The following is a 27,196-nucleotide window of genomic DNA, read 5'->3' on the forward strand; positions in this document are numbered from 1 at the left end:
TGAATGTCATGCGGCTCTCGATGGCTTGCCAAAACTCAGGAAGCGGCCCTCTGCCTGAAATAATTGCCCACTCCTGCTATAAGTAGTAACACTAAACCTTTTAGAATAAATGTTGTGCCTAGTCATCACATTAGTTTTTATACACATATATGATTTCAGTTCTGGAGACCTATTGTTCAAATATACTTAAAATGAAAATCATTTGGATTGCATTGCCTCAATTCAATACTGCTTTTTAGGGTTTTATACATATCACAGATTTAGCAAACCTATTAGCTGTATTTCTGATCAGGAAAGGACAGGATATATTGTTCTGAACATCAAAATGAAGATATATGGTTTGAACAGTTTTGAAAGTATGTCTCTAGTATTTTATGAATTCTAATATTAACTCATTTTTTCAAAACTGCTTATTTAGAACAATTGCATTTTATATATAGAGCTAAGTTTTGCATGATGCTAAATGCCACCGTCATTATGATGCAACAGTATTTGGAAAGATTTGGTTCTGTGGGCTATGCATTTTGAAAAGTATTGTCACTGTATTAACTTGAATAGAAGATGACCTTGATTATAAAACAACCCCCCAAAATTAGATTTCATATATAGAAAATTTATAATTGTCCAGGTATAGAATCTAATTAGAATCTATTAGAGATTTGCCTTGAAGTTGTTCCCTTCTCACTGCTACAGCAGGGGAAATAAATCTGGGGGATCAGGTAATCCCTTTGCTCTCTGCTTCCCCCCAAATTTTTCCCTTCCCTCTCTCCTTACTGTCAGAACCTGTTCTCCTTGAACACACAAAAGCAAGGAGAAAATTTGAAAACAATCATCTTGCAATTAAACATGGCTGTCACAATTTGCATATAGTACACATACAATTTAGTTAATCCAGAATTGATGCATGTTTCCTTTTTTTTGAAACTGCTGCAAGTTTTAGCACCGTAAGCACACTTTTGAGCAGCACTTTGGCACCTATTTATATGTAGTACACACTATCCATGATTAGTCTAAAGCCAAAGGCTCCTGATTTACTACATACTTCACTGGGGTGGCCCCTGCACCTAGTTTCAAGCCTCAGTGACCCCATGACTTAGCATTGCTCAGAGCGAGAGAGAGAGAGAGAGCGAGCGAGAGAGAGAGCGAGCGAGCGAGAGAGTGTGTGTATTCCACACACTCCCCACAGAGGATCCATGTGCTAATTACCCCTGCTCATTAGTGGAACTTAGTGTTGTTGTCATGAGTGCTGGAATTCTCCAAAACTGTTTATGTAGATGAGGCACAGCTGATCTGACTTCACCTCATGGAGGGCAGGGCCTCACTAATCATATGTGCCAGACTGAGAGAAGGCCTGACAGAGGGATTCTGGATAAACTGTTTGGGGCCCCATTTCATGATGTTTGCCAGGCATTTAAGGCTGGTGAAGAAACAGGTATAATTGGAAATGAGAGAGAAAGGTGCAAATCAGCTGTGAGAGTGAAGAGGAAATAAAAATGTATGCAGTATAGTAACTCACAATGACTTGAAAAATAGATGTTGCTGATGGAGACTGTGCTTAATGGGCATTACATATATCTTATTCAGATAACCTGTATTGGCCTATCTTTGTGGTAGAGAATTACCTGGCAGGGGAAACATCATGTATCTGAGTCCAAGAAGGCGGTTCTCCTTAAGCGTTCCAGGGGATAAATGTTCTTCTGGTGTGGTTTAGTATCTGCTGCGGTGTTAGAGCTTAAAGTCCACTTCATGGAAATGGGAGGCTCCTCCCTACCTTGCTTCTGTGACCATATGCCTGAGGTCAGGCAAAACTTGGGGGCATCTGAACCTTAAGCCTTTGGGCTTGGGCCTGCATGTAGGATGCCTGCCAAAAGTCTTTGGAAATATCTGAAGCCCCTGGTGTGGGTGGAGGATGTTTGCCAGTTGTAGGGCCACTTATGGTTCTGAACTGACTCATAGATTTGGACTTGATTTGGCTGATTTGGCTTGAAACATGAAAAATTTCTTTAAAAAAAAAAAGGTAGGTTCTCGTCAGCATGTTTCTCCAATGTGGGTCATGTGTTTTAGTCACGCTCAGTGTTGGCTGTATTTAGTCAACTTTGTAGTTGGTTTTCATTGCTAAGCACATATTGCTTTTAGCAGCAGTTTAGTGATAGACAATTTATTTAGTGAGATTCCCTTGTATGCAATTAAAAGGTGAAGGGCATTTTCCCCTTGCCAGTCAGGGGAAGGAACGGACCTCATAGTTTCATAGTTTGTAGGGTTGGAAGGGACCTGAGCAGATCATCAAGTCCGTCTTCCTGCCATGGCAGGAAAGAGTACTGAGGTCAAATGACCTCAGCAAGGTGTTCATCTAGCCTCCTCTTAAAGACCCCCAGGGTAGGAGCCAGCACCACTTCACTTGGAAGTTGGTTCCAGATCCCAGCCACCCTGACTATGAAGTAGCACCTCCTGATGTCTAGTCTGAATCTACCCTCTGCCAGCTTGTGACCGTTATTTCTTGTCACTCCTGGTAGCGCTCGGGGGAACAGGGACTCCCCCAGTGCCTGCTGGTCCCCCCTGACTAGTTTGTAAACGGCCACTAGATCCCCCCTCAGCCTTCTCTTGTGGAGGCTGAACAGGTTCAGGTCCCTTAGCCTCTCCTCATAGGGTCTGCCCTGCTGTCCCCTGATCATGTGGGTGGCCCTCCTCTGGACCCTCTCAATGCTGTCCATATCCCTCCTGAAGTGCGGTGCCCAGAACTGGACACAGTACTCCAGCTGCAGCCTGACCAGTGTCGCTTAGAGGGGGAGGATCATCTCCTTGGACCTGCTTGAGATCTGTGGATGCATGACAAGGTACGGTTAGCCTTCCTGACTGCTTCCCCACACTGTCGGCTCATGTTAATTTTGGCATCAATAATGACTCCAAGATCCCTGTCTGCCTCTGCACTGACAAGAAGGGAGTTCCCCAGCCTGTAGGTATGCTGCTGGTTCTTTCCCCCCGGTACAGCACCTTGCACTTATCAGTGTTGAAACCCATCCTGTTTTCATGTGCCCACCCCTGTAACCTGTCTAGGTCCAATTGCAGCCTATTCCTCCCTTCTAGCATGCCCACTTCCCCCCACATTTTAGTGTCGTCTGTAAATTTGAACAGGGTGCTTTTTACGCCCTTGTCCAAGTTGCTGATGAAGATGTTGAATAGTGCGGGCCCGAGGACTGAGCCCTGCAGAACCCCACTGCCCACATCCCTCCAGGTTGAAAATGACCCATCCACCATCACTCTCTGGGTGCAGCCCTCCAGGCAGTTAGTAACCCATTTGACTGTGTAGTTGTTGATGCCACAGTCCCCTAGTTTTTTAATGAGAATGGAGTGAGAGACAGTGTCGAAGGCCTTCCTAAATTCCAGAAAGACTACGTCCACTGATACCCCTGCGTCTAAGGATTTTGTGACCTGGTCATAGGAGGCTACCAGGTTGGTTTGACAGGACCTGCCTCTAATGAACCCATGTTGGTTGCCCCTAAGCATAATCTCCCCTGCTGGCCCCTCGTGTTCATGCGCCAGGATAATTCTCCCAAAAAGCTTACCCATGGTCAAGGTAAGACTAACTGGCCTATAGTTTCCTGGGTCCTCCTTCCTCCCTTTTTTGAAAATGGGAACCACATTGTCCTTTTTCCAGTCCTCTGGCACCACACCAGAGCGCCATGAGTGCTCATAGAGTTGTGCCAGGGGTCCTGCAATGACCTCAGCTAATTCCTTCAGCACTCTGGGGTGGAGATCGTCAGGACCAGCTGATTTAAATACGTCCACTTAAATACTCACTTAGTATTTGAGTAAATATGGTATATTGCAAAGAGGGGTGAACTTGGTGAAGGGAAAGATCATTGAGGGCATTCAGCACTTGCAGGTTTAGGTATATATGCTTATCCATTGACATCCAGAATCAGAGCCAGTCTTAGGGAAAATAGCACTCTGGGCAAACTTTGTATTTTGGTGCCCTTCCCTCCCACCCAGCACTCTCGCCTTCCCAGTCAGTGGTGCTGCAGGAAGAGGCAGGTAGGCAGAGCCACAAGGTGCAGTTTGGCGGCGAGGTAGAGCCGCTCTCACTGCCTGGCACAGCTCCTCCTGAGGAGCGGCTGGAGGCAGGGGGGCAGGGATTGTCTAGGGCGGGGCAGGATGGGGGTGAGTTCTGTTGTGTGTGGTACCCCCTGACCATGGTGCCCTGGGTGGTTGCCCACATCCCCCACTCTTAAGGCTGGCTCTGTCCAGAATTCCTTTGGAGGTCACTACCACTGTAAAGCTGCTCTCTGAGTTCTGGGAGCACATAGTCCTTTTCAGCAGTTGTCTTTTCAAGTAAGAATTGTTAAAAGCTTTTAACATTCAGAGGGAACATTTAATGAACACCAATTAGGTAAAAAAAAAAAAAATGGCAAACTGAATATGTTAGTAAGGTTTTCCTTTCAGTCTTTTGCTTTTCAACCAAAAAAGGGTAGGGCAATTTGACAGAAACTGTTAAAGCAATATTTCAGCAGAACCCACAGCATCAGGGGAAATCCTAGTGCAAATCATTAACAGCTGAGGGTTAGATTAACACACCATTGATTGTATCCTCTCCCAGGGACTAATTTTCATTTTCTCAACTAGCAGAAATGGTTTGCCACTTCCTTAAAAAAAATCTGTGGTTGAAACTAAAATGGAGGACTTCAGTCTATTAATTCATTAGTTAGAAGGACGCATCAGGTATGTCATTGCTAAGAGACCTTTGGATTTTATGGAAAGATTGCAAGTCATGGAAACCAAATTCAGGTTGTGAGCATATTTTTCCAGTTCATAGTCTGGATAATAGAAGTCTTCTGGATAATAGAAGTGTTGCAGACGTTGAGAGAAAGCAGTGTTTATTCAGTGTTTTCTGCTCCATTGCTGGAGAAGATGCAAAAAATAAATTGTTGATATCAGTATGTTATGCATTTAAAATCGGTTTATGGGTGATAAAAAATTCTAACCAGACGCAGCAGTGTAGATTGCTTGTAAGCCCATCGGACTGAGTACAATGTCATAAGGTTGCCTTCTGCAGGCACGCTAGCTTTTGTAATACAACCTATGAATGTTAAAAAAAAGGTCATTTCCTCTAAACACATTTATATTTAGTGTGAAAACTGTGTTCGCGGGGGGAGGAAGCTGGATGGACTCACTGAACTTGATCCAAATATGAGTAGAAGTTGTAACCTTTGGCCATTAACTTCAGTGTTGGCTATTTTTTGAGAACTTTTATTCTAAATAAATAATTTTTTTTTTCAACAAACTCTTGCCAGGAGGTCTGAAATGTTGCTGACTTTTAAAAATATTCTGCTAAGAGAATTTGTATTCCCAGTATATCTACTGTATAAGTATGTACATTATTTATTATTGGTCCATTTCTTCAGTTAAAGCAGCAGAACATAAATCAAATCAAAATGTGTTTGGGATATAATTGAGGTAAGTATATTTTCAAAGTACTTCAGGAATGCTTTACTTTTTATGAACATGGTTCATTGCCAGTTTTTACTGTACAGCTCCCCAATACACATTCAAATATATATACACACATGTGCACACCACAGAGTTTTTGTGATCATGTCTGCAATGAACATTTCTGTTCCTAAAGGAGAACATTACCATTTATAATACTTTAAAAAAACAGAGGAAATTAAAGTTCTTTGAAATATTGTTGATCATTGAGGGAAGAGAGAGAGAAGAATGCTTTCTGGATTTTTCATATTTATGTGTTTCATAATATTTTTGCACTGTGCCAATTCAGATAGTGAATTTGTTTACCAAACTTGTGCAAATTCCTTTTCTCATGTAAAACTTAAAACCTAGCTAAGTAATTTGCAGGCTTGTACATGACAACTAAACTTACTAGTCCAAACTTTTCAGTAGTGGCGATTGATGGGATCTTAAAGTGTGTGTGTGTGTGTGTGTGTGTGTGTGTGTGTGTGTGTGCGCGCTAGGGGACAATTTTATATCTGGTGTTAATCACCAGTATGCATTGATTCGTATGGAGTGGTACATTCCTTAAAGCCTTCAGTTGTCTTGGAGGAAGGAAGATGCAAGCAAGATCATATGTTAGTTTTACCAGCTATCTCACTGCAGAAGTAGCTTTAAAAATTATAATCTTCTAAACTACTGATTATTTCTTCTAGAAGAAAATTTGATATATTGAGCTACTCTTAACTTTTTTCCACTTCACTTCTTGCTAGCTACATTTTACCTCCCCACAAAAGCTACACCGGTTTAAGTAAAGGTGTATTTCTAAATTGATAGAGGCTTCTGTTGGACAACTTGAATTTCGTTCAACTCTGGCTTTTCTTGTTGGAGAAATTGATTTCAGATAATCAATTGAGGTAGGATCAAATGTTTCCATATAGAAGTTTGCATTAGTTAAGTAAATCAATTTCAAAATATGCTTTTTGCTAACCTAGTGTAGTTTCAGATATATTTAATCTTCTATCATTGTGAATAATTACGTGTTGGGCTCAATACAATGCTCACTGACCCCAATCCCATATTTTTTATCAATCCCACTTGGTGCTTATGTCTGTGAGAAAATTGTTAGACCATTTTGTTCATGCGCATGCTTATGTTAGAAATGCAGATTGTGGATTATGTTTACCCTGATTGGAGATGTATTTTAAATTAGGTGTAAACATCTCTATTATCTCACAAACTGTTTCTCTTTTCTAAACCAATTTTGTACCACATTGTATTATACGTTATATGTTCTTATTATCCATTAAGATAAATTGGCATTGCTTGTGTACTTTGTAAATATTAAATGAACTATTCTGTACTTGTGTATAGAGTACCACCCTGCATAAGATATATATCTTTGCTGCTTAATGTACTAAATAAAAGTCAGAATTCCACTAGATGGAGCACAGGGGCAGCAGTTCCAGAAGTGGCCAGCCCAGTTTGCTGGGTCAACATCTTAAAAGTTCTGGAAACTGGAAAAAATAATATTTCAGAATTATTTCTAAAATTGAAATTTCAATTTAAAAGTAACAGGTTTTCAAACCTGTAAAATCATATGAATAAAGGAAAACTGACTTCTACAGATTCAGGAACCTGACCAAGGTTGTTCATTAGAAAATCTTCATGAATCTATAAATATTTTCTCTTTTTTTTACCATTTGATATGATATAATGACTCATTCCAGCCATTTCATTAAATTGTTATGGGTTATTGGGGCAGCCATCTGTTACTTCTTCCTTTGTTCTAGGAAAATTCACATGAACTTATTAAGGGCTGAGTGGGACACATTCCCCTGCTCCCCAAAACTGGTATAAATATATATGGTCCTTGTGAATTGGACAGGCTTTCTTTTGATCTCACTTATACACAAATGTAACTTCATTTACTTCAGTGGAATTGCCACTGATTTGCAATAATGGGGGATCAGAATCTGGGCCCAGATCAGAAAAGCTCTATGAAATAAACATGAGTAATGTATTTCAATAAACCTCATGCACACACAGAGTATGAAAATGAAAAAGACACTTTTATTCCCTGTCAGGGAATAAAAGAGCCTAATTCTGTTCTGTCTAAACACAAAAGGTTGAGTAGTTTTACCAGTATAACTGGTGTTTCAAAGTGGAATACCCATCCCTTCCCTTGTGTAATTTGTCACCTATTTTGATATAGTATAGTCTCATACAGGAGAGGGAATACATTCTACTGGCATAAACATATCTGTGGTAGCATAATTGGGTCTATACCAGGACTTGTGCTAGCGAGTTAAACTCTATTGATTAACCCCCGCCCCACTATAATATGGGTATGAAACTTATGTAGAAACTTACGACAGTAGATTTTACTGACTTAAAGCAAGTGCAGGCAGTGAGACTTCCTGAGGGTAAACAATGGCATGACTTGAAGGAGTATGGTTTTACTGATATATGAAGAAAGGATTTGTAATGAAAAAGAGTCAGGAAATCAACTTTTCTCTTTCTGTCCAAATTTAAATATTATTTATATCCTCTTTATCTTTCTAAAGTAAATTAATGTTCATATCTTCAACTGATGGTTGAAGAGAGTGAGGTCCAAGCATAGATGTGGTGTAATGGAAGTCAACATTGGGTGGTGATTAAATTTAAATTATATTGTATAATCTAACTAGGAGCGTTACATGACCAGCCAACTTTATTTTATGTTAATTTATTTTGCTTTTTGATAATTTTTCCCTATGGGAAGAATTGTGGGAGTTGGATTATTCAGGTTAAAGTTCCAGAGAATAAAACCTTAGTGGAGAAGGGGAGAGGATTTTGTTCAGACTCTGGGTCTGGTGGGAACATTTTCTGAAAATGTAGGTGCTATTTCCTGTAATCAAGGGCTTTCCAGAGCCTGATAATAATTTCCCAGCTGTATCATTTGGGTGAATTGCTTCTAGCCTTGGATTATTTCATGGCTGGTTTTGCATATTAAGAATGGGAGAGGATCATATTCATTTTAGTGATAGAAAACAGGGAATAGAACTCCCAGAACTTCCTCTCCCCTTCTCTCTACCTTGCAAAAAGTTTGGCTTTGTGCTAAAGTGTGAAAAAATCCTTGACTGTAGTATGTCAGGCATATTTCAGCTCGATTTGTGTCAACCCTAATAAGTCAGTTGACAGGGTAATAAATTGGGTGTCTGTTCAAGACCTGGCACCTGTACAGGAAATAGAAAAGGATTTCAGTTGCAGGAACATTCACTTTGTTTTGCAAATGGTTGTTTTCTCAACCTTTCTCCATCCCCCTTTTTACTGAAGTCATATTATCAAAATGTTTATTCCAATTTTAAGTGGAGCCAGTTTTTCATCTTGAAAAGAAAGCTCATAAATGTCTTTGAAAATGGAAATCTCTAACCTTTACCTCCAAAACAAAGTTGAGTAAAGTTTTTAATTCTTAATGTCTATCCTGATATATAATATGTGTTGGAATAATTGCTGATTAATAGAAATTGTCTGAGATTTTGTACTATTGCAGCCTTTCCTCCGCACTGTAATTGATCTCCATGATGATCTTTAACTTTGAGTTTCATGGCTGAGGTACCAGAAACCCAAAAGGTTCCCAGATTCTAACACAGACTCGATAATACACTGCACAGTCACTTATAATGTCATGGAACAAGCTAATAGTTATATTTTGCAAGAACAACTTGTTAAATTTTGTTCATGAAACTTTCTTACAGAACAATGAATGCAATTTTTTTTACCTTCACTTTTACAAAGTTACAAAATTCATAAAAGGGAAATGAAAAGGGCAAATGAATGTGCAGAACTTTGAATAAAGATAAAGCAACTAAACTTACGTAAACCTAGTGAAACAAGGAAAGGTAGTGAAACAAGATAACAAGTCATTATTTATGATGATAACCTCTGCTGACACTAAGTATGTCTTATTTGTCTTCCTTTATGCCCAGTCTGCAGAAGACGTTAGTTCATTATAGCACTTAACGTGGTATTCTGGCTCTTCAGGTCTCTGACTCAAGCTTTCAGATCCAAAGATTCCTAGCATTAGCCAATTTAGCATCTGACACAGTAAAAATAACCTAGATTGTTTCTCTAAGATCTGTAGGATTTTCATAGCATGAATCTCCCTTCCTATACAAAATTCGAGTTCTGCTACCACTTTGGTACTCTTCGTTGCCGCTTTCCAGACTTTCTGTCCACTAGAGCAGTGGTTCTCAACCTTTTTTGTACCAGGACCCATTTGTAAACATCAATGGCCAGTCCCGAGCCAGTGTCCCTCACTCCCAACCTGCTGCCCTCCAGCCTCAGCCCCCCAGTGTGTGGGGCAGGGGGTAGGTCTGTGGGATATGGGGGGCCCCAAGCAGCCCCTTGCAGGCTGGAACTCTGTCAGCCTGCAAGGGAAAAGCCACGGTTTCCCACATTTTTCTCCTTTAAAGGAGAATCCATTTTTAAAGTCTGTTGATCCATTTTGAAGGTTTGCGACCCTGTCATATATTCTTGCAACTCATTTTTGGGTTGCAACCTACGGGTTGAGAAACACTGCAGTAGAGGATGTTCCATAATGCTGCCATACATGTTAATGGAAGGGATTGGAAACTGGGCTGTGAATCTGAGTAAAGAAATGATTTTCTTGTTAGGCAGTAACTTCTTATCTCTCCCATTGAATAACTTGAAGATATCATTGTGAGGGGATTTTCATGTTCACATAAAGACTTCATTCATCCCCAGAAAGCCTTCTTCCAAGAATTTTTACCATAGGAAGTGATAATCTGACTCAGTATAAGGAAGGAGGGAAAATGTTTTATAATAGTAGCATAAATTGAAATATATATGACAGTTGAAAACTAAACAATCTCTCAGATGGCCAAGATAATTGGATAGTAGAATAATTTGTCTTCATTGGCTCATTTAGCAGAAATATTGAAAATGAGAGAGGATAAGCCCACAATATACATATAACAGAGGGATTTCTGTCAGTGGGTTTCATACTGTCTGATATAGATGACTGTACTCTGAAGACTGGCTGTCAGTTCCAACTCTGATTGATGGCTAAAATTTCAGTGAGGAAGTCATTGTACTCGGCTTTACATAAGGTGTTAAAATGAAATGGGGGAGAAAAATGTATTAAATCTTAGAAATTCTGGGCATGTCCAGACAAGCTCACATGTGCCTCTTGAGGCGTCTCAAAGGAGATTGAGATGCTGCAAGATGCACAGTGGGAACAAAAAAATGTTCCCTACACTGCAAATATGCAGCACAGGCTCAAAATTTGGTACCTGGAAATCCAGGTACCAAAATAAAACATGGTTAAACAGGCCCCAACCATGCTCTGAGGTAACCTGGGAGTTGGTCCTCCAGAGAGACGCTCGGGGTTATTTTGCTGCAACTGACACAACTTGACCCACACCAACGTGCATGTCCAGGCATGTGCGCCAAGGCAAAAAATCCCCTACTCAAATTTGTGCCACTCCTATTTGAGCTGCTGCAAGTGCACATGCCTGCATGTGTGGCCATGCCTTCTGAGTCTATTCTGAAAGTTGTAACTCAACATTACACTGTAAAACAACAAATGAAAATACTATCTGAGCAATTCCTGCTTCTCCACTGCATAGTGATATGATGGATTACTCTTCATAATTATGGTAATTAACTACTGTCATAGCCATACACTTGTGATTCAGCCAGGAAAAATAATCAGGCTTGTGTAATCATTCTAACTCATACTGGGTATTTTATATAAAACTATGTTGTATGGTTAACTTGAGTTTTACACCTTGGCCTTAGCCTCTGGAAAAAAAGGACTCAAGGGTGAAATGCTGAAATTTGAGCAACAATGGAGGAAATGTATCAGTTCACATATCTTCGAGTGTACTGCAAAAACATTGTATGTTAATAAAAGGTAAAGAATAAAGTAAAAAGCAGTACCTAATAACTGATACTATATGTTGCAAGAGGTGTTTTAAATTTCCTGGTCATTGAAAAGATGTTAGGAAAAGCTCCCTTCCCCCCATCCCCTTTTTTGCTTGAATAACATTAGATCCCTTCTGGCCTGTTGAGGTGATTTAAGAATTTATACTAAAGTTTACAGATGCCTCATGAGGTGAATTGCAAAAATCTGTTTGGACATATATAATCATCTTTAAAAGTATTTATAGAACATGGCCTTTATGAAAGTTAAACATGTTCCAGGTGTGTCTGATCCATCTTTTGGGCATGGCTAAGTTGCTTTTGAAAGTGGTACATATACCTGCCATTGCTGCTTGAGTGAATTTCTCATTCTATCAGCTGCCAAAATGAGGGTGAATATTTTTTTTTCCCCTGAGTGAAACATTAGAACTGTTGCTGGGATGGAGCTTAGGGAAAGATGGCAGCTGGCAGCAAAAAATTCCTCTCCTTTCATTCATTCAGGTAAACAACCTTTCTGCCTAAAGCCCTCTGCCAAAATAAAAATAAGGACAATTGTTCTTTTTGTTGAGTAGTACCTACAGTTTGGGTCTTTTGACTTTCATCTTTTTTTAATAGAGAAGTTTAATAGAAAAGTTAGCAGTATGGAGATTCAATGTGTTTCATTCTAGTTTTTATCTAAATATTGTTATGGCAACAGGAGCTATTGCCACAGCGTAGAAGCCTTTGGGATGACCTTCTCCATAGAAAGATTGAAAGCAGCCATGCAATAACTGTACCCAAATAGTTGTTATGGGTGAATTGCATAGATGAAAGTAGGTCTTGTGTCTATTATCTAAAGGATACTTTATGAAAAATTACAAATGGAAAAGCCAGGGACTGGAGGAGAAGGGAAAGGAGGTGTGTATTAGGCAGCAAGGTACTTAGAGACACCAACAATCAAGAGGAAGAGCTGGTAGTCAGTGGTACTTTAACTGAAATTGCACCAAGAGGAAGCTACCCAAGAGTTAGGAAACTTGGTACAATGTATAGAACCAGCACCCAAGTGAGAGGAGGATCCAAAACACAGAGTCAGGAGCTGAGCCATGGGGCTGGAATGAAGAACATAAAACCATAGAAAATTAGGGTTGAAAGCATAGGCGGAAAGAGAAAATATTATTTGGGGGGGCTGAGCACATGCATGCTTGCGTGCATACATGCACTCCCCTCCCTCCTGCCCCCCAGCAGGTAAGTCTGTCATAGGAAAGGGACATGGGGGTGCAGATTGACATCCTCACAGTGAGGGAGAGACTGGGACAGAGGCAGGGGCTAGGGTGAATGGGGCCCTGGGGTCAGGGTGAGATGCTTGCAGACCAGGCGACTCATCCCGGGGCACAGAGGGGAGGGGGGCTCCTGCTGCTGCAAGCACCCCAGTGGAGGCCTGGGTGGTATGTGCCCCCTAGATCTGTGTGTGAGGCAGAGGTGGGCTTCTGCTGCAGGCTGGTTTCTGCTCCCTGCTGATGCTGCCTTGGGAGTGGTGCAATGCCATGTGCCTGCTGCCACCAGGTGGGCAGGAGACACGGCACAGTCAGTGCGCGGCAGGCACATGGTGTCACATGGCTGCTGAGGTACAGCATCAGGGTGCAGAGCCCAGCCCACAGCGGCAGCCTGCCTCTGCCCTGTGCACAGATCTGGGGGGTACATGCCTCTCGGGTCTCCGGAGTGCGCGTAGCAGTGAGAGCGTCTCCCACACCCCTGGAGGAGCTGCCCAGGCTCTGAGCTTCCCACAACTCGCCCCAGCCCCTGCCTCATGCCTTGCCTCACTGTGGGGGCCTTGATCTGCTCCCCATGCCCTTTCCCCATGACAGACTTACCTACTGTTGTGGACAGTGCTCTACACACTGCCGGGATGCTGCAGGCTGCGGCTGTGTGTCTGTGCGTGCCTCTTCCCCCTCCCCAGCCACCCAGAGCCCATGGCCGGGTTGCCCTGCACTGCTACTGCTGCCCTGGTTTTGGGGGGGCAGGGGGGCTGAACCCATTAGCCTCGGCTTTCTGCTGCCTATGGGTGAAAGGGACCTCAGAAGGTCACCTAGTCTAACACTGCTCAAAGCAGGACCATTCCTAACTACATCTCCCCAGCCAAGTGTTTGTTTAGGCGGATCTTAAAAAACTCCAAGTATGGAGATTTCATAACTTCTCTAGGTAGTCTGTTCCAGTGCTTTACTACTCTCCCCATGAGAGAGTTTTTCTTAATATCCAACCTAAACTTCCCTTGTTGCAACTTGAGACCATTGCTGCTTGTTCTGTAATCTGCCACCACTGAGAACAATCTAGCTCCATCCTCTTTGGAACAACTGTTCAGGTAGTTGAAGACTGCTATTAAATCCCACCTCGGTCTTCTCTTCCCTAAGTTTCCACTTGTAGGCTTACTTTTTGTGCTTTAGCTCACTGAAGAGTTCCCTGATAGGTAGGGTGACCATATGGAACAGTGTGAAATCCAGGACACTGGTCCTCTCCTCACCCCCACTGCTGTAGGCAGAAAGCTAAGGAGTCAATGGTCTGTTAATGTCCCACTGTTCTTTACTTCACATGTGTTAACAGCCCTGCTTTTTAATGGTCATTCCATTAATCAAGCTAACCTATGAATGCAATTAGGGCAATTTTGCTATCTGCTAGGCCTTCCTATTTCACAGCTCACACCCTGGATGCTCATCTTAATTTTTACCAGCCAGCTGGGGCCACCCCCTAAAATCTAGGACAGTACCAGTCAATCCTGGATGTATGGTCACCCTACTGCTAAACAAAACTGGTCTTCTGCTATACTTGCTAGTCTTCCTGTGCATTGGGATAATTTGTTCCTGTGCCTTCAGTAAGATTTCTTTAAAATACAACTAGCTGTCCTGGACTCCTTTCCCCCTCAGACTGGAGTCCCAGAGGATCCTGCCTATCAGTTCCCTGAATGAGTCAAAGTCTTCTTTTCTGAAGTCCAGGATCATTACTTTGCTCCTTCTCTTCCTTCCTTTCTCTAGGACTCTGAACTCAATCATCTCGTGGTTGCTGCTGCCCAGGTTGTCATCCACTTCTACATTCCCCACCAATTTTTCCCCATTTGAGCACAGCAGGTCAAGAAAAGCATGGCTCCTAGTTGGCCTCTCCAGCACATTCACCAAAAAGTTGTTCCCAACGCTCTCCAAAACTTCCTAGATTGCCTGTGCACTGCTATATTACCTCCCAGCTGATGTTAGGTTGATTGAAGTCCCCCATAAGAATCAGGACCTGTGATAGGGAGAATTCTGTTAGCTGTTTGAAGAAAGCCTCATTCACTTTGACCTCCTGGTCTGGTGGTCTATAGCAGATACCCACCTCAGTGGCACCCTTGTTGCTCTTCCCTCTGAGCCTCTAACCCAGAGACTTTCAACAGACCTATTTCCAGTTTCATACTGAAGCTGTAAGCAATCATACAGCTCTTTTACATACAGTGCAACTTCTCCTCCTCCTCTCTCCTGTCTTTCCTGAACAATTTTTACCCATTCATGACAGTACTCCAGTCATACAAGCTATCCCACCACATTTGCATTATTCCAATCATGTCATAGTTCCTTGACTGTGCAAGGACTTCAGTTCTTCCTGCTTGTTTCCCAGGTTCCATGCATTCATATACAGACACCTGAGGTAACTAGTTGAATACCCCACTTTCTCAGGAAGAATGAGAACGTCTTCCCTGTTGTGCCCTCCTACACGTGCTTTCTCCATGTCTCCCACTTCCCCACTTACCTCAGAGCTTTGGTTTCCATCCCCCATCCAGAAATTATGGTCAGGACAGTGCCAAATACCATGAGCTGGGAATACAAGATACTGGGGGCCACAAGGCAAGAACAGAAAACAGATTGGGGCAAAATTAGGATCTTGGACTGGAGAAATGCAGAGTCAAAATGTTTTTTCAGGAATGAGATGTATTGTGCAGCTGGATTGTCCTTTAAGAGTTGAGCCAGAGTTAGTCCATCAAACTGGCTAACCAGATAGCCTGTTGAGACCCAGTTGGGTCTAGCTAGCTCATCAGGTTGCCTTGTACTCTCCACGGCAGCTGGGGAGATTTTAATCCATGCAATCACCACGTCTGTTCAAAAAACATTTTGTAAGTATACAGATTACACTTAAAGTGCCTTGTTTTTGATGATTTATTTTCCAACCAAGAAACAGATTTTTATAGATAGGGGCTGTCACAGCGGGGTCCTCGCGGACGGTCGTGATCTCCTTGAGGCCCTCTCACCGCGCTACTTCGGCCCGAGGGCATCCTCCATTCTCGCCCACCACGTCTTTGCTCTTAAGGAAATGTAATAGGGAGGCTGCCTTGTGTTTCCTCGGGCATGTAAGCTCCTGGACCCCTTGTGGGTCTCCCCGCACGCTAGGTGCTACTCAAGCACCCCAGCCTTATGGGCTGTGCGTGGCTCCTACCAGCCCCTAATACCACGCCTCAAGCCTCGCAGATGTCATAGACGTTGTTAGGTCTGTACGCCCGCTCCCCGGGCCTCCTCTATAGTGTAGCCCACTCTGGGCTCTCTCTCTCGTGCCCAGCCTCCCGCTGGGCCTCCTCTGATGGTGCGGTCCCGCTCAGGGACCCCCTAGCAGGCCCCGGCCCTTCCCTGGCCAACCGCATGGATATCCTCTCTGACCCCGGCTCACCACGCTACTACTCCCTGTCTTCTCGGGGCAACTGCAGCGCCCTGCCTCAGTCTGAGGGGTGTTGCCGCACTAGCCTGCGGCCGGGCTCGCTATACCCGTCTCGGGCTCCTCAGTATCGCCCCGCTCTAGGGCTGCTCCGTATCACCCCGCTCTAGGGCTTCTTAATAATACAACGTGGCACTCCCCCTCTTTGGGGCTCGCCGTGCCCACCCTGGGCTTCTCAATGAAATTGCCTCTTGCTCTGGGGCTGGGGTCTATGTACCCCACATGCGATCTGGGGTCTATGTCCCCCATCTGCAACCTACTGGTTGCACCTGCGACCCACTGGCCGCGCTCCTTGACGCCAGTTGCTCCCGCACTGGCGTGCAAGCTGCGCCTTCACTGGCGCTGTGAAATTAACGCGCCCTCTTGGCGCTAGAGCACCCCACACTCTCTGGGGTCCCTATGATTGAGGCCTCACCCAAGCCTCCGGGTGTAATAACAAAGGCAAACAAACTCAAGCCTCCTGTCTGTAACACAAACCTAAAGCCCCCTGGCTAAACCCTAGTGCCCATCCTCTCAGGGCTATCATGAGCTGTACTTGCAAGTCATGCTCCTTTCCACATCCTCACTCCCAAAGCTCCTGCCTCCCAGGCTGCTGGCAGAGAACTGCTAGCCTGGCTTCGGCCCTGGGCTTTATAAAGGCCAGGCCCTGCCCCCTTCTGGCCAGCTGCTTCTGATTAGTTGCCCAGGCAACTTGCAGCTGTGCTCATTAGGCACTGCCAGGGCGCTCTCTCCCTGGCAGTTTCTCCTCTCCAGGAGCAGAGCACCGAGGTGCCCTGTGACAGGGGCTTACCCAACTTGAGGAGGCAGCCAGCTGATTTCATGGGGAGACATTGAGGCTGACTGATGTTTTCATGGGCTGATCACGGCAGCTCCCCCAATGCCTCTGACTGGCTAGTGGCCCTGCCCTTCACACTGATTGGTTGAGGGCTGTCTGTCATGTGGCCCCGCCCCTCACCGCTGATTGGTTGGGGGGGGGCACATGACAGGCAGCCATCTCAGCCTGGCGAGGGGCAGGAGCAATAGTAATCTTGGGCTCCCCTTTATGCTGGCAGCCCCTCTCCTTGATCCCTTGCAGTGGACTGTGTGGCCATGCTGCAGTGCTGTGATGACTGCTAGCTCTCTAGGGAACCAAACTTTTTTTTTCAGTAAGATTTTTTTCCCCACCGATTTCACAACCTTTGTTGGATTTCACAATTTCTGCAAAATTGTGATTTTGGTTGGTCCCTGTTTATAAAGTTATACAAATTACTGTGATTTGGCAAAAAAGGAGCGAATTGTTCACTAGTTCTGATTGCTGAAACACAAATGGCAACAACAGCAGCAAAGCTGCATAGAAGCAGTTTCATCTAAACCAAGGGTCAGCAACCCCCAGCACATGTGCCAGAACATAGCACACAAGGCCATTTTGCTTAGCATGCCACAGACAGCCTGGGCTCTGGGCAGCTACTGCTGGTCACAGAACCTGGACTGCTCACAGCAGGTTACTGGGAGGCTGCAAGCCTTGCTGCAAGTAGTCCGGGCTCTATGGCTGGCAGCAGCTCTGAGAGCCTGGGCTGGCTGCAGCTGGGAGGTTGCAAATAGCTGTATTAGGCTCCAGAGCCCTGACTGGGCTCTGTGGAAGAGGCAGCTGCATGCATGCCTATGGGTGGACAGTGGGGGAGGGGCCTGGGGCAGCATAATCTCTTCTGCTATCCTTTTCCACCTGGAGGCACATGTGCAGCTGCTGTTGCCATGGCAGTGCCTGTGCTCTGGAGCCTGGTGCTGCTGGTAGCAACCTTCTGGCTGCCTGCTGCAGCTTTCCAGCACCTGGGCCAGCTGTGGTAGGCAGCTGGGGGGCTGCAAACAGCTTCACCAGGCTCCGGAGCCCTTGACTGGGTTCCATGGTGGCAGTGGCTACATGTGTACTTCTGGGCACGTAGCAGGGGAGGGGCTGGGGTTGTGCTGCCCTAAGCCTGTACCCTGCCGCCCTTCTAGAGGCATGTGGTGCTGCTGTTTGCAGCCTTCTGGGGTACAGGGTGGAAACGGGGTTGAAGCAGTGCAACCCCTGCCACTTCTCCACCGTCCCCCGGAAGTGTGCGTGCACCAACGAGGATCGGACCCCAGATGGTTCCCCTGCCATCTGCCCTTGGCATGCCAACTTGAGTTGTGGGTTAGGGTGCTTTTGGCTCTCCGTTCAAAAATATTGCCAACCCTTGATCTCAACCATATAGTCCTTGTCTTGCTAGGTGGCTGCTTTTTATGTCTTACAGTGACTAGTGGGATCCCTCTGGCCCCAAATTTTTTTCTCCTATACCAACTCTTTTGTTCTTAGTATGGAGCATTGTTTAGTGCAGAAATATTGGTCCAGTCACAAAAGAACTGTGAGAGATTTCCTTTTCCCTTACTTTCTCTGGTGTGTGCTCCTCCTCCTTTCTCTCTATCCCTCTCCTGCAGTACATATTTTTTTTCATTTCTAGCTGCATATTCCTCTCTTGCCACTCCCTTCTTTCTTGCCACACACATTTTTCTTTTTCATCCTTAGTCTTTCATCTGGCAATGACAAATTTACAATGAAAATATTCTATACCATTAGTTATATGAAAATAATTAGCATCATGCTAAATGTATTTCTAACTTGTAGATTAGTAAGGAAAAGCTCCCATCCTTTTATGTGAAAACATGGATATCCAATTATATCAGTATATGTTAAACTTTGTCAAAGAAACTGTCTAAAAGTCTTTAGACAATTTGATGCCAAAGGACTGGAGATGTTCAGAACATAATAGAAGGCAAAAATAAGTCTCCATGTAAAGTTGAAAAGGAAAAGTTTTAAAGATGTGTGAGTTAATTATCAAATCCTTACTTTTAGTGCTTAAGAAAGGATGGCTGCTGAAATCAGTGGGAATATACCCTCAATAAGAACTGGATTGGATACAGTGGTATTATACGTCAGAAAAAAAGGCTGAAGTATAAAAAGTACTAGAGATGCCGTTAAAACAAGCATTATTCCAGTTAATAAAGATCTTAAGAAAATGGCTTCTTTTTTTATATTTCAGGGCTGTGTGCAGAGGTTTTGAGCTAACCGGTTATGTCTACATATGGGAAAACTACAGACTCTATGAACTGCCATGGGACTCACCATGGACATGGTATTTGACACTACTGGGAGTAGACTTTACATATTACTGGTTCCATCGCCTGGCTCATGGTAGGACTTCAACACAGTTTTCATTTATTTGCATATATACATACTGCATTTTAATCATCTCTATATATTTGATTCTCAGGGAATGACAAAGATTAACTTGTATGGAGCAGGAAAAACAGATTTTATAGCTATTTTGAATAATGTAGACATGAATTTGGTAAAATATAAGAACAAGAATTTTAACAAATATTGTCTTAAATACTAATAGAAAGTTGCATAAAAACACGGGGATATTGTACATCTATTGATCTAATCTGTGCTTATCAGAGTCACGTAAACCAAGAGATGCAGTAGATTGACTTCTAAGGTCACTTAATTCTTTTTATCATTTTGTGGAATAGTAGGTCCCACAAGAGGATCCTTTTGGACTAAGTACTTTATCAAAAATATCAAGAATACTTTCTTCAAAACAAATACATAAAAAGGGTGGGGGAATGAAGAGAAGCACATAAACAAAGGTGCCAAAGTGATGGTAGTTGCAAAAATATTTTTTTTATCTGTATATGTTTAGCTGTTGCATAATTAAAAAATAATGTTTTTGTTTATATATTCAACAAATCTTTTAAAAAATTTATATTTAACACAGTGCTATTTTAATTTAGCCTTTGCCTGTCTTTATTTTTAAAAGTATTTATCTAACCATAGGTTCTCTCTCACATAAGGATAACTAGTGTGGATTAAGCTGTCAGTTGATATGGTGGGTAGTGGTCATATACATAATTAAGGAAACTGAGTGGGTAGATATTTCTATTCATACCACATTACCATATTATTCTAATAATGTATTTTATAGCAATGTTGTCCATATAGACTTCTCTATCCACTCTTCTAGCTAGTTACATGCTCTTTCCATTATTGCAGTGTTTATTTGTTCTAACCTTTTCTGTTCTAAACGTAAAATTTAAAAATTGCTATGTAGAGCCTGATCCAAAGTTCTCTGAAATCAGATAATTATCTTTCTATTGTCTAAGTGACCTTGGAGTAGGCTCCTTAAGACACAGTGCCCTTAGTTTTGTGGAATGATGGCTGTATCTGATATTAAAGTTTTCTAGAATGTATATTCAAAGGGATGACATTCTGGTAAAAATAGATATGTGGAAAACCTGGAAACAGGTAGGGATTAATATGAGCTGGTGCACTGAGTGGGAGTGAAGAATCCCATCACAATGGGAACAATGCTAATTGAAGAGGGAATAGGGTTGGATCAGGACTAGAACAATGAAGGGTGGATGCTTAATTAGGTGGAAGGGGGAAGAGGGGAATCAGACATACAATAATACCATAGGAGAGGAGCTCGAAATTTCATTGGGGAAAGAGGTGGGTGGGAGGTGAGGAAGTGAACAGGAGTTGGAACAATACAAGGGAGAAGGGGAATTTACATCATGGTAAATAGCTCAAATTTGTGCGTGGGTGTGAGAGACTGGGAATGCTTCACAAACAATGACATTAACAGTAGTAGCAGCACAAGATCATCCTGCTGAAAACTGGAAAAATTCAGAGGACATTCTCATTTTTTAACTAAAAAATTTAATAACTGGAAGTATTATTTGAAAGTCATTCTAGTGATCTGAAGATGCTCGCCAGAAACAAAACTCTTGTTAACAGGAGAGAGCAGGGATAGTCTTTATAGTGCTAAGCAGTTTCTATAAATTATTTTTCTAAGAATTCATTCAAGTTCTTTTATATCTTGAGAGAAGAGAAGAGATGCTGTGCTAATATATTCTTGTAATTCCACATTTTACATGGATTGCTTAAAATCTGAAAGTGGCATTTTAAAATCTAAAAATCCAGTACATTCATAATAGTCTTATCACCTGTACTTGAGAGAGTTTATATTAGGAAACACTAAGCTGGTCCAAAGGATGTTGTTGTCATGCAAACATACCTGTGTTTTGAAACTACAATCAAATTGCTGAATAGCAGCTCTGTCTTACAAATAAGTGAAAAAATACAACGTTCTTTTAGAAAACCACTTTAAATATAGATAAAAGCTTAACTCAGTTTCAGGAATGCTAAAAAGCAACATCAAAGCAATAAGGCCATTAAACCACACATCACCTCAGATCTTGCTAAGCAAATCTAATGGAAGAGGCACCTTTTAAGGAATAAAGCTGAGACTTTTAGGAAAAAAGTGTACAACTTTTTTTTTCGTACACTGAACCCTCATTGTGAGTTCAAACATTACTGCTAGTTATAACAGAAAGTTATCAAGAGCCTTTTGGAATTCATAATAGGTCCCTACAACAGTGCTAGTATCAGTAACACATGTATACCAGCATAAATATATGCATTTTTTAGCAAGTGAATGATGATACCATTTTGGTATGGACAAATGTCCATGTTAGCCACTTTAAAAAAGGAGGGAAAACATACATCAACTGTTTTATAGACCTGTGTGAATAGGTAAGTTTTCAATTTGGATTCAGCTGATCAGAGGACAGTGATTTGATTCAGAGATTTGGATAACTGTCCCAAATCGATTTGGCCAAATCGGCTTTGGAATATTCCCCGCTGATTCAGAGAGATTCGGTGATTTGGCCATAGACTATAATGGGGAATCACTGATATACCTATAACTTTGTCATTTTTTGGCAGATTTGGATGAAAACATCAGGGATGGTAGCCCCTTCTGAGGGCATGAAGCATGCCAAGTTTCAAGGAAATAGGTGCAGGGGTTTCTGGGAAAATGCACCTCAAGCTTCTGAAAGCAAAACTCATGTGCCCCCCAAGACCAAGGTGGCACCAGTTACCCATGCACTGAATAGTTGGAGAAATATGTCTTAGCAAGCTTTTGGGTTTAAAAACCCTTTGTCAGGCTGAGGAAGCACCTAGTTGGTGTGTGTGCACTTTTTGTAGATGGAGTGAATAGTGAAGAAGTCAGAGGCTGGCATGCAATGCAGGAAAGAAAGCCAGTCAGTGAAAATATAATTGAGGTGTAAGGGGGTGAGGGACAGGCTGGGGAGAGGGGCGGTGAAGAGGGGATGTAGCAGGTAAAAGTGGAGAGGTACCTGGGGAGTTGGATGTTGGGCAGGTTATAGTGTGTCATAAATCCAATGTCTCTATTGAGTCCATGAGTTTCTGTATCTAGGAGGTTGACGAAGTGCAGTTCATAGGCTTGTCTGTGAAAAGTGGTTTCTGAATTCCCTTTGAGGATAAGGCCTGAGAGATTGGAGACAGAGTGGCTTTCCTGTGAGAAAAGTCTCCCCCAGGTTGTTGTGTATTCTTGTCTGTAATAGATTGGATTAGTATGTTGGCAGGTTTTGCATTTCTTATCATGGCATGGTCTAGATCAGGGGTAGGCAACGATATTTGGCCAGAGTGCCGAAAAAAACCACAATGTCTACCTTGGAAAGTGCCAGAGTGCCGACATGTCAGAACCTGGAGCAGCTGTTTGCAGCCTCCCGGCTGCAGCCGGCCCATGGAGCCCAGTCTGCTTGCAGCAGGGCTTGCAGCCTCTCAGCCACCTGCTGGGAGTAGCCTGGGCTCCATGGCTGGCAGCAGCTATTTAGAGCCTGGGCTGGCAGTGCTGTGCCAAGCAAAATGGTCTTGCATGCCATGCTCGGCACGTGTGCCAGGGGTTGCTGACCCCTGGTCTAGATCCATTCAGTGTGTTTTGGGCTGCAGACAGAGGCTTATATGCTGTTTCTACGTCCCTCCCCCAGAGCACTGTGATTGGAAAGGGACTCAGGGAAACATCACAGTCACTGGCCAGCTACAGATGCAAGTCTCCCCGCCCCGTTTCCCCTCTCTCCGCTCAGTTTCTCTTCCCTTGCGAGACTGCTTTCTGAATGTCCAAATATTTTTCAAATATTTTCCGAATCGATTAGGAGGCTTTTTTTCCCTCCTGATTCAATTCAGGTTGGTGATTCAGCCTCCGAATTGGGCGGAATCTTCTCTGAATCTAATCAGTGACTGAAGCTTTACCACACCCCTACTGTTTTAGTCTGTTATGTCTACATGATCCTATAGCAGTAAATATAAATTGCCCTTACTTTCTCCTTGAATTAAGTAAGTTAAAGTTGTAGTGATTTTGCTGCATTTGTAACACTACAGAATCATGCAGCTATAATAACTGCATTTTAACAGTTTATATTGGTTTTCTCTGCATATCAATACACTTGTATCTGTCTTTCTTTTCTCCCCAAGGACTAAAGATTTAGAACTTGCTAGGGTTTTAAAATTTGTTTATGTTTGAGATAATATGGTTGCACTTGAATTTATGATAGTCAGCTTATTTTTCCTTTTCAAAAATGAAATGTCATAAAATCTGCTGGCCAGTTAAATACTTATAATATTTATTCATTACTTCATTCATTCATTGTATTAGAATCCAGAAAATTATGCAATCAAGTATTTCTTTTGTAAAGTAAACCTTTTCAAATACAGCTTTAATTTGGTCAGAAGTTTTTTCCATCTTCCTAGTGTCTGAGTAATAGTCATTAGCATAAAACAGGAATCATGCAACTGTAGCCAGAACACCACTGAAGACGTCCAGAATTGTAAACATAAACTATGACAATTTGAATGAAAACTGTATATAACAGCTCCTACCCTCTGTGAATTTGGACAGTGCTTTCAAATGCACTATAAGACATTTGTAGGGACTTTCAAACGTGCTCAACAGCAGAATTTATTAGAGTAGCTCTTTGCCTGGGGCATCCACCATATGCAGGTAGGTCAGTGCCAGCTTCTGGGCTGCCAGTTGTAGTGGCATGTCCAGCTCTCACTGTGGAAGCAGCAGCTTTTTATGCCCCTTCCCCCCAAGGTGGCAATGAGGGCTGTTACCTCAGTTGCACCTCCCACATCTCTCCATTATGCTACTGCTGACCAGCAGATTTCATCCCCACCCCTCTGAGAGCCCTTTGGGTTATGGTCTGTCCTTTCAAGAATCTCTCTTCTGCAGTTATGCCTTCTTGTTCTGTCACCACAATACACTCTTCTTAGTTTGTTCAGGTCTGGCTATGAACAAGTTTGCAAAGCTCAAAGATTGTGGGTGCTGACAGACTCCCCGGTCTAACTCATGGCCCTGCCCAGAAAATGTCACGAGTTAGATTGACCCTCCTGATCCAACAGATGTTTGCTCTTGGAGGATGGGTGATTGAGATTCACTTTGGAGCTGATCTGGGGAGTGAGGCTGTGTGTCTGCAGTGTCTGTCCCCTAGCCTCACGCTCCTTTCTAAGCTCCCATGCTGTCTCAGGATGGGAGGGGGAAGGCATGGGAGAGGGGATCCATTCTGGGGTTTCCCCAGCTTACTCTGGAGTGGGGGTGGTGGGTGAATTGGAGCCCCCAACCTTGACAGGGCTCCAGTCCACCTGCCCTACCCTCCAGCACTGGCTAGGCAACCCCAAGACTGAACTCACTCCCCTCCTTTCTCCCCCATCCATTCTGAAGACAATACCCAGAGCAGGGCTGGACTGTCAGCCCAGCCCTGTTCCTGGTGTGCGCTGACAGATGTTAATGAAGACGTTCCATTTTGGAGCGCTTTCATCTCAACCCTCATACAGCAAGGGTTCAGATTGTCACATGATTGGGGATTTTTAAAGCACTTTGAAGCCATGCACTTATGTCAGTATGTGGCTGTAGAGTGCTTTCAGTGGCCAGTCGCACAACAAACTGTCATGTCTGTCAGTGCCCAGAGTGTATCTTTAACAGCAGCTTCTTACATCTTTCCTTTGTTCTCTTTGTCACAACCCAGTGATTTTGGTGCCTCGGCACAGTGGAATTTTCCCGCCACATGAGAGCCTCTTGCAAAGTAAAGGTTTTCTGTTGCAGCAGAAAACCCCCGGTGCAGGAGAGTTCCCGCCATTCGAATGCAAATTTGTGTCCCGCTATTGGCCAGTTCTAAATTATTCCTATGTGGCGGCTAGTAATTGGCTTGCTGGCCGTTTAAAAATTAGCGCGACTTCCGCCCAAGTCGGTGAACTTTGAGCACGCTGCAGAGTGCCTCTGGAGAGATCTGACTCGTGGCTGAGCTGATCGATAGACTGATCACCTATCGATTCTTCTCCCCGTTGTTGAGCGCAATCCCAGACGTATCCTTTTCCCTGCCGGCCTGATTTGTAGACGGACGTGCTGGCCTGAGCCCTGCCAGCTGGAACAACTAATGTAGTTGTTCAGATGACCGGACTGTTTTCATCGCAACCGCAAGCAACGTAAGTAAAGTTTTACAACCATAAAGCTCTCTTGGCCTCTCTATTCACCAGCCCGCCCCGACGAATGAGCAATTATTAAATCACCTCGAGTCGGCTTTGGCCGTCCGAGACACTGTTTTTATGCTGGGAAATTTCCATTTCTCTTGTCTCTCCCTGTAGACAACCTGCAGAGAAATCAGTTTCCTTTAGCTTAGCCCCCCTTTTCAGTATATTCATTGTTCTTCCAGGTCAGAGTAATTCCATGTTAACTATGCTTTTCAATTGTAACTGCTTCGATTGCTCTTCGATTGTAACTGCTTCCAAAGTTTGTGATACATGACATGGTCCCTGTTAGCAAATGGCTGAGCCAATATACAGCAAGGTTTAGACTTAGGCGCAGAATTCATAGAAATTCCAGAAGTTATAGGTATTGTGTAGGCAGATTTCCTGAACTAACATTTTAAGGTAGTGTAAATACAATCTGATTTAAAAAAAAATTTTTTTTGATTGTTCTGGTGGTTGCTGATAAGAATACCTTCCTCTACAGAACCAGACATAACCTAGTTCTACTTGCTTAAGGCTTCTTTCTGAATTAAATTGTAAATAGTTATAATTTTTTGGCAGCTCTTTGGTATTGACTTTACTTTTCCATTTTAGGAACGCAGATAATTTGTCTCTCAACAGGTTGTGGAAATCTCAGACCCTCACCTGAATTTTGTCCCTCAGATGCAACCCTTCCAACTCTTTGGTAGTATACCTCCATTAAGGCTGTCCTATTAGAAATGCTTTATTGACTACGAAGACTGCCAGGGATCTCTGATGGTGAGGTAGCTCCGTGGAAGATGTGCTAATGTGTTGAAGCTGTGTTAAGACTTCATGGCTAGATTCCAAAGGAACGGAAGGAGGACAGTGTGCTTTCCTGCACGTTACTTGGGAAGTGCCTTAAACTGGATGGAGAGGACTTCACAAGGGATGTACAAAGGGAGGGTGCTACCAAAGAGGCTGATTCACTTTTCTGAGAAGTTGCATGATCCATGTATGGCTCAGAGGAAGTGCTTTGTCATAGTCTAACCCCCAGAATGAATCAGGAATTTTGAATGCAAAGCAACAAACAGTTTCTGGAGATGCAAGCTTTGGGAGGTGGGAGGGTGTTGTTTTTCCTAATATATAAATACTGCACAATACTAATCCTAGTAAAGTCAACCAGTTCATTAGTTCATAAAATGATATTTTCATTTTTGAGCCATTTGGGTGTACAATATTTTGACAGAAAAAGAAACCAAGCAAACTGCAAAAGTAACACTTGTCAAAATCTGACTTAACCGTTCCTATTTGTTTGGAATTTATTGTTCAGACACTAGAATCTTAGTTACTTATTTTGTCTGATCCTTTCATGCCATTACATATTGACTGTTCTCTGTATTTAATAATAATTATTATTAATGTGTATTTAATAATGGTTCCTGAAGTTAGCATATAGTGAAGGGTTTATTAGTAGGCTTTAACAATGAGAGTTGGTGGTATGCTGGGAGAACTTCCAGATTTACAGATTCATTTTAGTTAACAAATTACATTGTAAAGTGTGACTTTTGTGATTAGAAATGCTTTTTCCACAGGGAAAATGTATATTCCTTTCAAAATATAATAAATGATAACCTTCTTTTACATATCAGAAGCCTAAGTTTGTAAAACTTGTCCTTTTTATAAAACGAAAGTGTTCACATGAATGCTGATTCAGTATAGTTTAAGATGCACAGTGGTATATGACATAATGTGGATTTAGGCAAGTATGATTCAAGCAAA

General features: G+C 42.9%; 1 protein-coding gene and 1 long non-coding RNA gene across 5 annotated transcripts in view; both read left to right on the forward strand.

The window, feature by feature from the left end:
• Positions 1–27,196, forward strand: part of AGMO (alkylglycerol monooxygenase) — a 339,051-nt gene that overhangs the window by 15,346 nt on the left and 296,509 nt on the right. For all 4 annotated transcript variants that reach the window (XR_009462637.1, XM_059728961.1, XM_059728959.1 and 1 more), the window contains exon 3: positions 19,110–19,261. Coding sequence is in view for 3 of the 4 variants with exons in the window: in XM_059728961.1 (XP_059584944.1) it covers positions 19,110–19,261 (152 nt within the window). In the remaining variant the exon portion in view is untranslated. The remainder of the gene's footprint in view (positions 1–19,109; positions 19,262–27,196) is intronic.
• On the forward strand, positions 19,269–27,060 carry LOC132250926 (uncharacterized). Its single transcript, XR_009462638.1, has 2 exons — positions 19,269–25,414; positions 26,078–27,060. It is a non-coding gene; the product is annotated as an uncharacterized LOC132250926 (long non-coding RNA).

The sequence above is a fragment of the Alligator mississippiensis genome, chromosome 5 (genome assembly GCF_030867095.1).
Source record: "Alligator mississippiensis isolate rAllMis1 chromosome 5, rAllMis1, whole genome shotgun sequence".
Lineage (NCBI taxonomy): Eukaryota > Metazoa > Chordata > Crocodylia > Alligatoridae > Alligator > Alligator mississippiensis.